This window comes from Mustela erminea, chromosome 9 (genome assembly GCF_009829155.1).
Source record: "Mustela erminea isolate mMusErm1 chromosome 9, mMusErm1.Pri, whole genome shotgun sequence".
In the NCBI taxonomy this organism is placed as follows: domain Eukaryota; kingdom Metazoa; phylum Chordata; class Mammalia; order Carnivora; family Mustelidae; genus Mustela; species Mustela erminea.
The window spans coordinates 24,906,805-24,924,248 of record NC_045622.1 but is presented as its reverse complement, the minus strand read 5'-3'; the positions used below and the strand labels follow the sequence as shown (position 1 = coordinate 24,924,248).

Below are 17,444 nucleotides of genomic sequence, written 5' to 3'. Positions count from 1 at the left end.
CCTTTAACTTCTCAGAATCTCACCACCCTTATCCGCAGCACTGGGCAGGTAGTTGGCTCTCAAGAAGTGGTACAAGTTAGCACTGCTTAGTTATGGAAGCTCGGTCACTGGAAATAAAAATGATGTAGTGTAATGGGTTTTGGGGACAAGAGGTTGTTAGGAGGAAAAAAACTAGACAGAACTTATCTTCCCTTGGACTTACCAGAAAACGAGCGAGTAGCCGATGGCCACAATGCAGAGGGCAGCCAAGTAGTGCCAGCAGAAGCACATGGTGACGAACATTAGGTTTGCGTGATCTTTCTGGTCCCATTCGGGTCCTCCAAAAGGTGGGAACAGCACAAACCCGATCTGGTGGGTTATACAGAGAAGCTGGCCTTAGTTGCTCCTGAGAAGCGAGCCCACTGCCTCCCCACACTCCCCCCATTGTCCGGATCTCCCCCACTCGGATCTCCCCCACTGGCTCATCTTCCTCATACCTATACTGGAGGCAGAGAAAGGCAGGAGGATTACTCTCTGGGTGTAGCATGAGCTTATTTAAAGACAACATTTCAGGACATCCATTTCAGGCAAGTGGAGCCTGTAACAGTGTCTGCACCACAGGGCAGATGGGGTGTTCTTTAATATGCTCGCTCTGTGCTGTGTGGTTCTGCCCGTTGATCCATCAGTCAGATGCTACCGGATGAAATGACTTAAGGGGAGGGTAGGCATGGGAAGAAAAGTTGCCCTTCGGAGCTCTTCCTGTGCTGGCCTGGTGGGACCTGCCTTAACACGAGATCAGCGTGGCTCCTGGAATCCATGCATGTGAAGAGCACCGTTTTGGATGATTACCTGCCAGAACCAGGTGCCCTGAAGAATAACGAGACTGGTTCGGAAGAGCTGCAGCACGATATTGTCCCGAAGGATCACCTCTACGAAGATGCTGAAGGCCCCTCCGAACACGGCGCACAGCAAGAGCGAGTGGATATGCTGGTCCAGGGGTGGGCGGTTATGGACGTGGTAGTAGAAGAGGAAACCTGCACAAAGCAATTTCAGCCACCACGGATTCACTGCTTTCTGCTCCAAAGGCTTCATCTGCACTGTTCCCGTTCCTAGAATGCCCTCCTACACCTGTCTCAAAGCTCGATCTTTCAGCAGTTAGGAAGTCAGCTGATACAACATTACAGGGCTACAGCAGATTGATTTCGTGTTACGTACGAAGTGGATCTGTGCTGCAAAGGATGGATCCTTTAAGTAAATGCCTTCATGCAGCTGCGGAGGTGAAACAGGTTGCTGATTTGTGACAAGACTGTGCGTGTGTATTAGAAGTTCAGTTTTGCCCTCATTCAACCTTTCTATTCCCCCAGCCTTCCTGAGGTACGGAAGTAGGGGAGGTTGTTGGATTACAAAATGCTTTTTCCTTATCCCAGTTAGTGTGAGTTCTGTGGGGAGAAGGGGAGCGAGGGTTGTGATGGAGTCCAGACAGGAACACACTCCAGGGTGGGGGGGGAGTGCAGTTTCTCTTCCCCGAGCAGAGGGAGTTCTGATGCGGGGTGCCATCCGGCCAGGTTTGGGAGAGCTACTGTGTGTGTGAGTATGGATATGCACACATGCAACCATGATGGGGGAGGGGCTAGGGAGTTTATGCACAGAGAGATCCAGAGACTTGGGCTAAAAGCCTTATGTTTTCATGTGCTGTTTTACGGACTACGTCCCCTGTATCATCCAGAGCACAGGACCCAGTCCTGTTCACGTTTCTGAAATTCAGAGATTGGGGCTTTCTGGGGGAAAGTTACTGTATTTGCAGTATTTCTGGTCTTTTTATCCTGATCCGTCATAAACACAATTTGTCAGTCTCTTGCTTTGTTCTTTTTCCCATCCGCACCACTAAGTTACCTTCGGTGAATGTCGCCACGGCCATAACCAGTCTGTCCAGCCCCAGGGGAACATGGCTGACGAGGCAGGTGAGCAGATCCACGATCCCCGAGACCGCGAAGAATAAGTACATGGTGCTGTGCTGCCAGTTCATTAACTTCACCCACCCGCTTTCGTGGTACAGGTGGAGGTGGGGCCCGTCGGGAACAAACTGCTCTGCCAGGATCCCTGTGGGGGATGAGAGCAGAGCATGAGAGGGAGGAGGAGCTCAGCACAGACGAAAACACCCTCAGGTCATGAGTGAAGTTGAGACACCGGGGTGAAAGTGGCCCACACTTCACTGGGCCTACTTTGCTCCCTCAGATGCAGCTATTTCAGTGCAAAATAAGGCTTTTGCCTGGGAACCTGTGTGGACATCTTGCCTTTGTTCCTTTGGGGATGGGATGCGGAGAGGAGCAGCAGTAGAAACAGCCACACAGGTCCCCAGGATATTTGTTTGGTGACTGAGCTGAAAGCAAGGCACAATTACTTCGGTGAGAATGTCACTGATGCATTAATCTTTGGGCTAAGTGAGCAGTGAAGGAAATCCTGGAACGAAACCATTAGGTTGAAAATAAGGGGACCCGAGCAAAGACACACTGGTGGTGGAGACAATGGAGTGTGTCTGAGGGGGTGAGGGGGGAGAAGCAGCTCCCGGTGCGTGGTCATCAGGGCAGCCTTCGAGGAGTGGTTTTCCTGAGCACAGAGTGAGCTCTGTGAGCTGTGAGCCCTTCGCGTAGCTTTCAGTCTCCGTAACCTAAATACTGGGAGAAGCAGGCGGAGACACGTCACCCGGGTTTCTGTTTCTTAAAAGAGGCAACCCTTTGAGACAGTGGCTCATAGTTCTTAGTCCTCCTACTTCATCATCTGTTCTGGAAGGCAAAAGATTGGCCTTTATGCCTGGTGCCCAGAACGTTCTTGGGGCCTAGAATAATGCTTCATGACAACATTCTGGACCCTGTTCCCCAAACGTTTTTCCCTTAAATCCAGCCCCTTCCCAAATTTATATGTGAAGGGTCAAGGAACTGATGGCAAGGACCTGGGGAAGAAGTCCCCCTGACACTGGAATGGGAGCTCTGGGAGGGCAGGGACTCTGCTTGGTTCCCAGCTGTATCCCCGAGACCTGGAATAGTGAGTTCCTGCTGGGTAGGAGCTCAGGAGATCTCGTTGGATGAGCAGTGGTTTTACCCAGCGAAGAGGCCAAAGACTTTTCTACCTCTTTTTCTAGGCAACACTGATGCGGTCTTTAGCATTTAAGTTGTGTAGTTCCCATCACTTCTTGACTCCAGAAAGATGAGATGCCCGAATGTCTGCTTGGGCGATGGGAAAACCCAGCAGGGCTGAGCAAAGCAAGCTAGGTGTCTCCGCTCACTCCAAGAGGGGCTGCTGGTGTTGCTTCAGCTCCTTCTGAGACGCTGTGGGCCTAAGATGAGAAGCAGCAAAACGCAACTGCAGAATGAAGTCCCCTGTTACCCCTATGATGGGCGGATCCTGAGGAAGAACACTTTTCTACTGTTGGCACTGCGGGCCCCTTCTCATGTGGCCATGAGTGGAGTGGAAGGGATGACGAGTCACCATGGAAGTGCTGGAAGTGGGTTTTGCTGGAACAGGCACAGTAAAGGAAAATCCCTTTCCAACAGACCTCTGCTGGCTTTCTTCAGTCTCTTCCCCTGCCTCTCTTACTAGTCCTCTAGCATAAAGTCTCTGTCTTTGTGATTGCTTGAGATATGGGGATGGAGGATATGTCAAGGAATTAGGTGGTAACTACTCTCGAGATTCTAGTGGAGAGACAACTGGAAGGAAAGATGATTTTTCTAAACTCCATTTAGTACTTCCCTAATTCATGTACATGAGCTTACTCTATTATTTTTTCTATTATTTATGTTTTATCTCTTTCATCAAGTAGGTCTTCTATTCCTACAACTTAGACCTATGTCCTTCTAGGGCAAAGAATGTTTATTTGGTAGTTTCTCACAGCGCACTATGGTGTAAAGTGCTATTAACTATTAACACTGATGAAACTTGGATCACAATAGATACTATAAAATATTTAGTGGTGCACTGAAAATCCTTGTTTTGTTAACTGTCAGTGGAAACCTTCCATTTCACAGAGTCCAGAAAATGGGTTAAAGTGGCTGGGTGTGGTGGGGAGAGCCCTGGACCAGATGACCCCCTTCTTACCAATGACTGAAAACAAGGTTCTGATTGCAGCTTCAATGATCTCGAGACGCTGTTGGTAACGAGTCAGTCGGCTGCTTTTCCCCTTCTGGTGAAAGTATATCAGCGGGTACTTTACTGACCACCACAGCCCAACTATCAAGAAGAAACTCCCTGGGAGAGCGTGGCCCTTAAAGTTCGCCATTGTGTTCTCCGGCACCTAAGAAAATAGGGGACAGTTGTCATGTGGCTGAACGAAGAAAACAGAAAAGGATATTTTGGCAGGAAACACAATATGTGACTGAGAATTCCAAATCATAAGCCCAGGGGAGAAGGCCCCCCCTCATTCTCATGGGCAGGCGCTCAGCAGATAAGACTTCAAGGGCATAACATGAAGGCTTATTTTATGAGAATGACTATTCCAACCCTGGCCGTCAGGACTTCCACCCCTGAGCACTGGCTACATGGTCTGTTTCACATCTGATGCCCTTACAATTGAGCATCTCACCCTTCCTTAAGAACTTTCCCAAGTTTTAAAAAACCCTTATCATTAAAAACAAGTCAAACCATATTCAAAAGGCTTCTAATGGAAAGCAGCAGCCCTGTGACCCTTCCCTCCCCACCCACTAGTGAAATCACTCTAAACCCTTTCCACTATCTCTTCTGGTATTTGCCTGTAGGTTTCTCGTGCATTTGTGCAGGCTCCCATTTGCTCGTTCGTCTCCGTGGGGCCTTGCCTGCCAGCTTCCTGGAGCTCTCCCTCCTCAACCCTCACGGGCACCGCAGTCACATGATGTTCATTTGCTTCAATCATCGGTTTCATTATTATGGCTCTGTCGATCCAAAGTCCTTACCGCGGATGATAAGCCCTACATGATCCCTGCTATCCCTTTGACCTCTCCGACCTACCCCTCCAGCCCCGCGCCACGGGGTCCCTTCCCAGGCCTCCATTCCCAAGCACAGACAGCTCCTGCTTCAGGGCTTGAGCCGTCTGTTATTGCCAGCGGGCTTTCCACAAAAAGCCAACAGGTCTCCCTTCATGTTTCTCAAGTCTCCATTCAAATGTTACTCTATTCCCAGACTACTTTGTGTAAAGTAGCAGGCACATCCCATTTTTCAATCCAGGTATGCTTTTTAAAAAAATTTATTCATTGTATGTTTATTATTTACAGCTAATAACTACCTACCAAATGCTATCCAGCTATACGTCTAAATTTTCTTTAGAAACATGGATCACTATCTGATATTACATATTGATTTTTTTTTAAAGCATCCAGCTCTATCCACTGGAATGTAAAGTCCCTGAAAGTAGGGATTTACTCTGTTTTGTTACTGCGGTTAGCCCAGTGCCTACAGGGGGGCCTGAGTAAGCACTCAAGCATTTGTGGAACAAATACATGCTCATCCAAGTAGTATATTACAGGGTATGTTTTCAGCATTTTTTTTTTTTTAAGAGCTGTTGTAGGTTTACAACAAAATTGAGAGTAAGATAGATTTTTCACACAGCTTTTGCCTGCACAGATGCATAGTCTCCCCCATTATGGATATCACTCACCTGAATGGCGCTTTTTAAAATTACTGTGTTAGTCATCATACAGTACATCATCAGTTTTTGATGTAGTGCTCCATGATTCATCGTTTGCATATAACACCCAGTGCTCCGTGCAATCTGTGCCCTCCCTAATACCCACCACCCGGCCAACCCATCTCCCCTTCCCTTTAAAACCCTTAGTTTGTTTTCTGGAGTCCATAGTCTCTTATCATTCATCTCCCCCTCTGATTTCCAACCCCTTCATTTTCCCCTTTCTTCTCCTAATATCCTCCACGCTATCCCTTGTGTTCCACATATAAGGGAAACCATATATTGACTTTCTCTGCTTGACTTATTTCACTCAGCATAATCCTCTCCGGTTCCACCCACGTCGATGGAAATGGTGGGTATTCATCCTTTCTGATGCCTGAGTAATATTCGGTGATTTTTTTTTTTTTTTAACCAAGGATGAATCCACACTGACACATCATCATCACCCCAAGTCCACAGTTCACCTTAGGGTTCACCTTTTTTTTTTTTTTAAGATTTTGTTTATTTGAGAGAGAGAGTGCAGGTATTGGGTGGGGGTGGTGGGAAGGGCACAGGGAGAGGGAGAAGCAGGCTCCCCACTGAGCAGGGGGCCTAATTTGGGGCTCCATCCCAGGACCCCAGGATCATGACCTGAGCTGAAGACAGACGCTTAACTGACTGAACCAGCCAGGTGCCCCTAGGGTTCACTCCATGTTGTGCATTCTGTGGGTTTGGACAAAAGTATAATGACATGTATCCATCATTAAAAATATCACACAGTATTTTCACTGCCCTAAAAATTCTCTGTGCTCTGCTTGTTCATCTCTTCCCCTCCCCCACCCCCCACACCACCCCTTTTTACTGTCTCCACAGTTTTGCTTTATCTAGAATGTCGAAAGTTGGAATCGTAAAATATGTAGCCTCTTCAGATTGGCTTCTCTCATTTAGTAATACGCACTTTTCTTTTGTGTCTTTTCATGTCTGGATGTACCACAGTTTATCCATTCACCTACTGTAGGACATCCTGATTGCTTTTAAGATTTGGGAATCATGGGGCACCTGGGTGGCTCAGTTGGTTGGGCAACTGCCTTCAGCTCGGGTCATGATTCTGGAGCCGGGGGTTGAGGCCCACATCGGGCTTACTGCTCAGCGGGGAGTCTGCTTCTCCTGCTGACCTCTCTCCTCTCATGCTCTCTCTCTCTCTCACTCTCTCAAATAAGTAAATAAAATCTTAAAAAAAAAAAAAAGATTTGGGAATCATGAATAAAGCTGTTACATCTGTGTGCAGGTGTTTGTGTGAACATAAGTTTTTTATCTCCTTTGGGTAAACACAAGGAGTGAGACTGCCGGATAGTATGGTAAGTGTGTGTTTTGTAGGAACTGCCAAACTGTCTTCCAGAGTGGCTGTACCACTTTGTATTCTCACTAGCAACATATGCAGCTCACCAGCATTTGGTGTTGTCAGTGTTGCGGACACTGAATTTGGCCATTCTAAGAGGTATGTAGTAGTATGTCATCATTTGAATTTGCAGTTATCTGATGACATACTATGATGGGGAGCATCTTTTCAGATGGTTATTTGTGTATCTTTGGTGAAGTGTTAATTTTAACATTATATAATTATATATAGGAAACACAGTTGCCATGGTTATCATTATTATAGGAATCAAATGAGACAATGTATTATAAAGTACTTTAAAAAGCATATTACAAAATGTTTTTATAAACATTTTTATAAACATTAATTTTAGGGGTGCCTGGGTGGCTCAGTCGTTGAGTATCTGCCTTCAGCTCCGGTCATGATCCCAGGGTCCTGGGATCGAGCCCCATCTTGGGCTCCCTGCCTGGTGGAGAGTGTGCTTCTCCCTCTCCCACTCCCTCTGCTGTGCTCTCTCTCTCTCTCACTGTGTCTCTCTATCAAATAAATAAAATCTTTTAAAAAAATTACTAATTTTAATGAATTCCAATTTACCAGTTATTTCTTTCATGGATTATGTCTTTGGTGTTGTATCTAAAAAAGCATCACCATACCCCGGGTCATCTAGGTTTTCTTTTATATGTCTTCTAGGAATTTTATAGCTTTACATTTTACATTTAGATCTATGGTTCATTTTGAGTCATCTTTTGTGATGGGTAAGGTCTGTGTCTAGATTAATTTTTTTGCAAGTGGATATCCAGTTGTTCAGAGCTATTTGTTGAAGAGACCGTATTGCTTCATTGTGTTAGTTACCTTGGCTCTTCTGTCAAAGATCAATTAATTGATCAGGGTCTATTTCTGGGCTCTATATTTCTGTTTCATTGATCTATTTGCCTATTTCTTTGCCAATACCACAGTCTCTTGATAACTGTAGATTTATAATAAGTCTTGAAGTTGGGTCACATGAGTCCTTTGTTCTTCTTCAGTATTGTGTTGGTTATTCTGGGTCTTTTGCCTCTCCATATAAACTTTAGGATCAATTTGTCTATATCCATGAAATAACTTGCTGGGCTCTTTTCTTCTTTCTTTCTTTCTTTCTTTTTTTTGAAGATTTTATTTATTTATTTAACAGAGAGAGCACAAGTAGGCAGAGAGGCAGGCAGGGGTGGGGGGAAACAGGCTCCCTGCTGAGGAGATAGCCCTATGTGGGACTCGATCCCAGGACCCTGAGATCATGACCTGAGCTGAAGGCAGAGGCTCAACCCACTGAGCCACCCAAGTGCCCCAACTTGCTGGGCTCTTGATTGAGATTACATTTAATTATTAGTTGAGTCAGGAAGAACTGATATCTTGACCATATCAAGACTTTGTTTTCCTATCCATGCACATGGAATATTTCTCCATTTATTTAATTCTTTCGTTTCATTCATCCAAGTTTTGTGGTTTTCTTCAAACAGATCTTGTACTTACTGTGTTAGTTTTACACCTAAGTATTTCTTTTCGGGGGGTTGCTAATGTAATGTGTTTTTAATTTCAAATTCCTCTTGTTCTTTCATACCTTTTTTGTTCCTCTTTTCCTTATTTACTGCTGTCTTTTGTGTATAACATAATTTGGATGTATTATTCTAATTCCTCTTTTCATATTTTTAAGCTATAGTTTTGAAAATATTCTTTTCTAGTGCTGGCTCTAGAAATTATGGTATGCATCACTGTCTACTTAGGTTAATATTAACTTAATTCCGGTAAAATATAGCCATTTTGCTAATTTATAGCTCCATATCCTACGCCCTTCATCATGCCATTGTTGAGATATGTATTAACGATGAAGAAATATAAATTTATGTATATAACATCTATATTATAAACCAACAGCATTACAATTATTGCTTTAAATAGTCATTTCAAAAAACTTCTTAGTAAGTTTTTAATTTTAATTCTAGTATAGTTAACATATGTGTTATATTAGTTTTAGGTGTACAATATAGTGATTCAATACAAAAATATGTTTGCATATCCTGCTTGTGCAGAGGCCATGTTAATCTTCTCTGTATCATTCCAATTTTAGTATCTATGCTGTTGAACTGAGCACGAAATAGTCTTACATTTTTCAGGAAATAGAGATGGATATATAGCCTTTATATTTAATTACGTATTTACCATTTCGAGTGCTCTTCATTCCTTCCTGTGCATTTGAATAATACTTTAATCTCATTTACTTCCAACAGGAAGGAGATCCTTTAATATTTCTTATAGATCAGTTCTGTTACCAATGAATTCTTTCTGTTTTGTTTACCCGGAAATATCTTTATTTCATTTTCATTTTTGAAAAATAGGCTGGATACAGAAGTCTTAGTTGGCGGTTTTTCCTTTCAACACTTTGATTATGTCATTCCATTGGCTTCTGGCTGATGAGAAATCAGCTATTAATTATATTGTTATCCCCCAGGGAGTTACTTTTCTTCCTGCATTCAAGTTTTTCCTCTTATCTTTGGCTTTCAGCAGTCTGACTCTAATATATCTTTTCGCAGTTCTTCTGTGTTTTGTTTTGTTTTATTCTTTGATCTTGGCTAAGTGGCTTGTGTCTGTAGTTTAATATTTTTCATCAAACTTGAGAAGTTTTCAGCCATTAATTCCTCAGTTATCTTTTCTGACTCCCCCCTCTCTCGGCCTCCCCTTCCCTGCTCATTCCCTTGTTTAACTCAGAGAGCCAAGGATTTTCAACCCCAGTTGCCACCCTAAATTGCATCTGTTTCTCCTGGCAGCAAAACTACTTGTTTACATAGCTAGCTCCACATTACTTCACAGACCTGTATCCCTGGGGCAAATAGTACATTATATGTCAATAAAAAAAAAAAAAAAAGGAAAAATAAGTCATTGACTGAGTGGAGGTGTTAATGGCAAAAAGCCCATGGCCTCCAACTGTTTTGCCTGAAGATATAGTAGCTTTTTAAAAACAAAAGCTGCTGTTGGGAGTTTAGCTGAATTACTCCATAATACCGTTGTCCTCTCCACCATTTTGTGTAGGCAGGTGGCCAGCAGAGGCCTTGAACTGGCACGAGCCCGTCCTGCGAGCAAGCCCCAGAGATCAACAGCAGAGTCATGAGTACACGGAAGTTCCTGGTACCACTACCCCAGGGGTGTGTCCCCACACCCCAACCCCCTCTCCACCCTCCCCACCTTCACTCCCCACCCAGGGCCTTCCCCGCTCGTTAAATAAGACCCCTGTGAAGCTTACCAAATCCTGTTCTTTCTGATTGGAACTGACCAGTCCAGGCCTAGTCTGGGAATCCCAGGGGCTCCACTTGTGGATATGTGTGCCAGGTCCTGTCACACTTTCTACCTGTGCTCTGCCTTGACCTCCCCATGTGGTCCCTCAAGGTGTGACTTGCACCTTCTCCAGGACCTTTGGAAAATACAAATCTCTGTTTCAATAGTCATCTTTTGGTAAACAGAGACTCGCCATCAGATGCCCCAGGACTCTTACTTAACAAACGTCAATTTAACAAAGTCACAACAGTGTCTTGATTTGTGGTCTGACTTTGGTCAATTTCCAGTTCCTGGAAATGGCTAGTTTTGACCATTTTTTCTAACTTTATACATTTTTTCATTTGGTTTTTGCAGAAAGAAATTGCCAGTCTATTCATGCTTCCATTACCGGAAGGCTCTCTTCTCATTCTTTTTAAACCCTGTATTGATCAACATTTTAAAAAAGCCTCCGTTTTCATTTAGTGTTCAACACAGGTCCCCTTCATGATCAAGCCTGTTCTACTCCCTTGTTTTCTTAGCCAGAAGTGCAGAAAAACCAGCTCTGCAAATCCTTCCTGTCCTTCCCCATTTTTTGAGGAGCAATACCCTGAATGAAGGCAGAGTCCTTGTCTGTTCACACCAGTTTGTCAGGCTTCACCCTCCCTTTTTACCTGGTTTCGGATTCACATCAGTGAATGCAGGGCCTGCAGCACATCTGTAGACACTATTTCTGAACTTACTTATGCTACTTGGAAAGCTGAGTACTTTGATTTGATGAGGGAGAGGAGCAGGGAGGTAGATTTCTTCCAGTAACCAATTAGTAGATTACTTTGCTTGATTAGCTACCTCATAGGACATGTAGTACAGATATAGGATAGGTCAGTTTCAATAAAGAGGAAAAAGGAACTAACTAACTTCAAATTAAAAAATAAAAATTTAGACTTTTAATAATTTGGATAACACCATTCAAAGAGGCTAAGTCCCTGAGGAGTCTAGCTTTAAAAAATAATAATTTAAAAATAAATTAAAAAGCAGATGTTTAAGGGATAAGTCCTTTAGAATTACACTCTAAAATACTTCAGAGGTACCTGGGTGGTTCAGTCAGGTAAGCGTCCAACTCTTGATTTCGGCTCAGGTCTTTTTTCCCCCTTTTTAAAAAGTAGGCTCCACAGGGCTTGTACTCACAAACCTGAGATTAAAAAAAAAAAAAAAAAAATCAATCTAAGGAAAACCCACAGAGAAAACGTCAGAAAGTGCTTCTGCAAAGACAACCTTCCTTTCTTATTTTAATATATTTGCTCTTTTTTTGATATTGCACTAGCTACAGTGTGAAGGGAGGGCTGAGTGTTTTGGAGAGGTAGTAGCTTTAAGTTACAGCTGACAGCTGAGAAGCCTAGTGGTTTGGGTACCTTTTCATGTCCTGTCTTAAGGAGATCACTGGACCAGGAACATCATTTGCATAAGAGGTTTGACATGCTTTTCCTTGTCCTCCTTCTCTTTAACCATTTCCCTCCTCTACATTGTCTAATTTTAATTTGAGATAAGTGAAATGGAAGACAAGTTGAACATGTCCAGAAGAGAAAAAAGAGGGAAGAGTAAGGACGAGGAGAAGACAGGGAAAGAGGAGGACTGGAGAGTCAGAGAAGTAGAGGGAGTGAGCAGAGCAAAGGAGAGATTATGCTTGATGCAGTTTGCCTGTAGTTAAAAATAAAACTTGACATGGTGCCTTTTGCTTCTTAATAAAGCCCATATTTTCCCTTATTTTAGATGAAGAAAGTAGGGAAAGGATGTAGTTAGATGAGTGAGAGAATCAAAAATAAGGAAATCAAATTTTATTTTCTTCCTTGAGTGCCTGGGCTTAGCAACCAGCACTCTCTAACATTAGAACTAAGGACTTGGCATTCATGGAAGGGGGGTTGGAATTAAAGCCAATTTCTCCCAATCTGAGATGACAGGATACAAATGTATAGATTACCAAATATCAGAGAACCTGGACCTCTTCTTAGTTCTAGCCATCCATTTGACTTAGTAAATTATGGTTTATCTTCACGATGGGAAATTATGTAATCATTAAAAGGAATGAATTAGAGCTATACCAGCTGTACTGGAAGGTTTTCCATGAAAGAGTTGGCTGAGACAAGCATGATGGAAAAGAATACTTATAATATGACCCATTTAAAACAAAACAAAACAAACAAAAACAAATAATATGAACCATTTGGAGCAATAGTGGTACTGTCCTGCATATGTATATTATATATGTGTACAGGTATCTGATTATATGAACAGGGAAAGCAATATGGAAGGGTACTTTGAGGGTATGTAATACTATATATTAAGTATGTCTGGCTCTCTGTCTTCTGGGCACATGGTATGATTGCATTTTCTGGCCCCCTGTGGTTGGGTGGGGTCTTGGGAATTGTGGGCAGAAGAGTTAGTTCTGGGCAGAAACGTGATTGCCAGTTCAAGGACTCCCCCCACACCAGAACACATTTCCCTTTACCACGTTACTATCAATATTCATGACAGTAGCTCTTCTAAGAGCCCAGATTCCAGAGTGAGGAGACATGGAGCAGAGCCCCAAACAAGCCATGATGAACACATGGCATGAGAAAAATAAACATGTGTAATGAGCCACTAAGCTTTGCGGATTGTTTTTATCCAGCATTACCTAAATTGTTATGAGTCATACGGATGTACAGGATCAACATGTTATAGGTAGGACACTCAGGCTTTTGCAGTTTCTTTAAAAAGATATTGGAAAGCTTTACTATTTCAAGGGAAGAAGTTATGATGTCATGAAGAATGGCAGAATTTGTACCAAAAAGTTGCAAAAGACAATTTTGGCAAATTGTATCTGCAACTGTCCTGACTCCCCCCCCTTGTCTTTCTGATATCTGATAGACACATTTTCTCTTTTGAAATGGTGCCTGAGTTCTTCTACCTCCACCCTACTGCCCTGCCTTAAAAAGCAGCAAAATTAAAATTCGAGCAAGTGGGGGGTCTGTTTGTTACATTGTAAGGTTAACCTCTAGGGCCATTTCTCCAGCCCCCCCGCTGCTGCATTCTCAACAGTGGCGATGTGTCTGTGGATACTTCTGGTCGTTGTCACAAATGGGGGTGATGGCGGTGTTGTTCGCATCCAGTGGGTAGAGCCTGGAAGTCCTGCTAAGCGTTTTGCAGTATGCAGGACACCCCCTACGACAAAGCAATTCTGCAGCTCAACTCTCAGTAATGCTGAGGCTGTGAGACCCTGAGACCCTGATCTATTCTCGGATAGCTCCCTATCTTGTTTACTTTCTGAAGGAAGCAGAGATCCGGCTGCCTTTATTTGTTGTGTATGTCACCACTTATTAGAGTGTTCTACCTTCAAAACTGTTTATGGGGCATAAACTCACTTTCCTAGAAATTATCTCCCTTGCTTGCCATGATGCTCTTTTTGTTTGTTTTTTTTAAGTAACAGCTTTATGGAGATATAATTCACATACCATTTTTACCTACAGTATAAAATTCAGTGGTTTTGCATATATCTATGGAGTTGTACAATCAATCACCACAGTCAATTTTAGAACATTTTCATACCCACAAAAAAATTCCCCTAACCCATTAGTGACTCCCATTTTCCCAAGTCCTCTTTCCTAAAAGCTCTAAGGAACCACTAATGTACTTTTTATCTCTACTAATTTACCTATTCTGGACATTTTACATAAATTGAGTCAAACAACATGTAGTTACTTGAGACTGACTTTCTTTTTTTTTTTAATTGTTTAATTGCTACACCCAGGATGGGGCTCGAACTCACAACCCCAAGATCAAGAGTCACATGCTCTCCCAACTGAGCCAGCCAGGCACCCCCAGACTGGTTTCTTTCTTTTTGCATCATGTTTTCAAGGTTCATCCACGTTGTGGCATGCATCACTACTTATCCCTTTCTATGGCTGAATATTTCATTGTATGCATATAACGCATTTATTGGTTTGCTGGGGCTGCCGTAACAAACCACACTGGGTGGTTTAAAAAAAAAAAAAAACAACCAAAATTTATTTTCTCACAGTTCTGGAGGTTAGAAGTCTGAAATGGAGGTGTTGGCAGGGTTGGTATTTTCTGAGGCCTTTGTCCTGGGTTTGAAGATGGCACACCTTCACACTTATCTTCCCTTGGTATGCGCCTGTGTCCTCTTCTTATAGGGCAACAGCTAGATTAGATTAGAGCCCTCCCTGATGGTGTCATTTTAACTTAATTATCTCTTTAAAGACCATGTCTTCAAATATAGTCACCTTCTGAAGTACTGGAGGTTAGGACTTCAACAGCATATGAATTGGTGGGGGGTGGGGCGCATAATTCAGCCCATAACACCCCATTTTATTTATCTGTTCATCACTTAATTCACAGTTCCATATACTTTTATAGATTTAATTACTAAACCACTACAAAAGACAACTCAGATGTATCTAAGAAGACACTCTGAAGGTTTCAACAACTTTGCTAAGTGTTCCTTCTTTGTATTCCTGGGACAGTTTTTCCTAATGAATCTGAAAGTCACCCTCATATGGTTCTAGAAGTCTTAGTGCTTTCTTGCTATTTCTTTTTCTTTTTTCAGATAATAGCTTTGTTGACATATAATTCATATGCCATAAAATTCAGTACTTCAAAGCATATAATTCAGTGATTGCTGGTATCTTCATAGTTGTGCAACCATTACCACCGTCTGATTTTAGAACATTTTCATCAACCCAAAGCCATCATTCCCCATTTCCTCCCAATCCCTCTGACCCTGGCAACCACTAGCCTCCTTTACGTCTCCATGGGTTTGTCTATTCTAGATATTTCCTATAAGTGTAATCCTATATCTCTGCCTCTTTCTTTTTTTTTTCTTTTCTGCCTCTTTCACTTAGCATGGTTTCAAGGTTCATCCAATCTTGTAGCGTGTATCAGTGCTTCACTCTTTTTTATTGCTGTTGTTATTTCAGAGGGAGAGAGAGTACAAGCAGGAGGGAGAGAGAGGCTGAGTAATGCTCAAGCAGACTCCCTGCTGAGTGGGGAGCCAAACTTGGGGGACTCTATCTTATGACCCTAAGATCATGACCTGAGCCTTTGGAAACCAAGAGTCCGATGCTTACCAACTGAGCTACCCAGGCACCGCCATTCATTTTTATTGTTGAATAATATTCCATTGTACAGATCTGGCATATTTTGTTTAGCTATGCATCTGGTTTTTAAATTTTAATCTTTCAAAAATCTTTAAAAATACTTATTTGAGGGGCACCTGGGTGGCTCAGTGGTTTAAAGCCTCTGCCTTTAGCTTGGGTCATGGTCTCAGGGTCCTGGGATTGAGCCCCACATAGGGCTCTCTGCTCAGTGGGGAGCCTGCTTCCCCTTTTTTCTCTGCCTGCCTCTCTGCCTGCTGTGATCTCTCTCTGTCAAAATAAATAAATAAAATTAAAAAAATATATTTATTTGAGAGAGCGAGAGCGAGAGAGCGAGAGAATGACCACACAGGCAGGAGAAGCAGTAGAGGGAGAGGGAGAAGCAGGCCCTCTACTGAGCAGGGAGCCTGATGCAGAGCTGGATCTCAGGACCCTGGGATCATGACCTGAGCTGAGGGCAGATGCTTAACAGATGGAGCCACCCATGCATCCCAGAAGCTTTTGATTTTAATGAAGTCCAGTTTACCTATTTTTTTTTCTTTTGTTGTTTGTGCTTTTGGTGTCCTGAGAAACCACTGCTTAACTCAAAAACATGAAGATTCACTCCTGTGTTTTCTAAGATTTTTACAGTTTTATTTCTTACATTTATGTCTATGATCCATTTTAATTAACTTTTGTATATGTTGTGAGGTCATGATCCAACTTCATTTTTGCATATCCAACTGTCCCAGCCATCTGGTGAAGAGATTCTTTTCCCCTTTGAATTGTCTTGGTGCCTGTCCGTTTACGTTTCTACTCTTGAAAATGGATTTTGTCAATCTTCAGAGAAGGACCTTGACTACAATAAGGTGAAACTCTGGTGAAGAAAGAGTACTTCAACTCTTATGACAAATATATTAAGTATTTTAAAAGAGTGTGCAGAGTTATGACAATGCAAGGAGGACTCTGACTCACCCCGCAAGAAATAGGAGAAAGATTATAGAGGGAAGTGTCCCTAAAACTTCCTTGAAAAACAGGTAAGCATAGGTAGGGTGGATACAGTGCCAGGCAGAGCAAATAGTACATGCAAAGGCGAAGAAGCAGGTGCAGCTAATCATCCATATAGTCAGAGTTGAGACAGGTAATGTTGCTTACTCTCTTCACCCTGCTATTCCTACCTTCTTTACCAACAAAGACCAAATGTCACTCTCTTCCATGGCTCGAATCCATTAACCCTTGAAATTATCTCAGAATGGGAATGAACAAAGCAGTATACTTCAAGTCAAATAAGCCAAAACTTGGGGTCCTGTGTGCCCAAGGGTCTCTGGAAAGGATATGAACCAACTCACAAATGGGCCTGAGGAAGGTTAAGTTAGAAAAGATGCAAGTCAAGTTTTATGTTAGTTCGGGTGCATTCAATTTCCCAGATTTCCCTAAAGGAAACTGGGTTCTTACACGTTAAGAGGAAATATAGTCACATAATAGAAAGAACATGAACTATGGAGTATAGATCCTTCTTTTGCTACTCCTGCTGGTAAGAGCTTGCGTAAGTTCCCTAACTTCTCTGGATTTCAGTACCCCCTTTTCCAAAACAGGGACCTCAACAGAAGCATCTTGTGAAGATTAACTGAGAGTTTCTAGCAGCTAACTAGAGTGAGTGTTTAACAAATGTTAGTTTCCTCTCTTCTCTGGTATTCTTATACTTATTCCCACAACAATAGGGGGAGAAACTTGGGCTTCTCTCTTAGGGGAAGTATAATTATTGAACTAAGGCTGTTGTCCTTTGCCTTTGGTACTTATTTCCAAGTGGGGAGGGAGGAATCATATGGCACATTTACTGACCCTGGAGAAGGTAGCCATTGAGTATCTTTTTTTTTTTTTTTAAAGGTTTTACTTATTTATTTGACAGTGAGAGAGGGAACACAAGCAGGGGGAGCGGGAGAGGGAGAAGCAGGCTTCCCACTGAGCAGGGAGCCAGAGGCGGGGCTGGATCCCAGGACTCCGGGACCACAACCCAAGTTGAAGGCAGATGCTTAACGACTGAGCC

General features: G+C 42.8%; 1 protein-coding gene and 1 pseudogene across 3 annotated transcripts in view; both read right to left on the bottom strand.

Moving 5' to 3' along the window:
- TMEM45B (transmembrane protein 45B) overlaps nucleotides 1–17,444 on the bottom strand; it is a 37,158-nt gene that overhangs the window by 4,950 nt on the left and 14,764 nt on the right. The window contains exons 1-5 of one of the 3 annotated variants that reach the window (XM_032356820.1): nucleotides 11,360–11,401; nucleotides 4,072–4,267; nucleotides 1,873–2,079; nucleotides 829–1,013; nucleotides 203–348 (exon numbers count right to left, since the gene is read on the bottom strand). In XM_032356820.1, the coding sequence (XP_032212711.1) occupies nucleotides 203–348; nucleotides 829–1,013; nucleotides 1,873–2,079; nucleotides 4,072–4,252 (719 nt within the window). In that variant the 5' untranslated portion in view covers nucleotides 4,253–4,267; nucleotides 11,360–11,401. Of the gene's footprint in view, nucleotides 1–202; nucleotides 349–828; nucleotides 1,014–1,872; nucleotides 2,080–4,071; nucleotides 4,268–11,359; nucleotides 11,402–17,444 lie in introns of those variants that run through there. The other 2 variants (XM_032356822.1, XM_032356823.1) reach the window with 2 other exon arrangements.
- LOC116600434 lies at nucleotides 9,022–9,114 on the bottom strand (annotated as a pseudogene).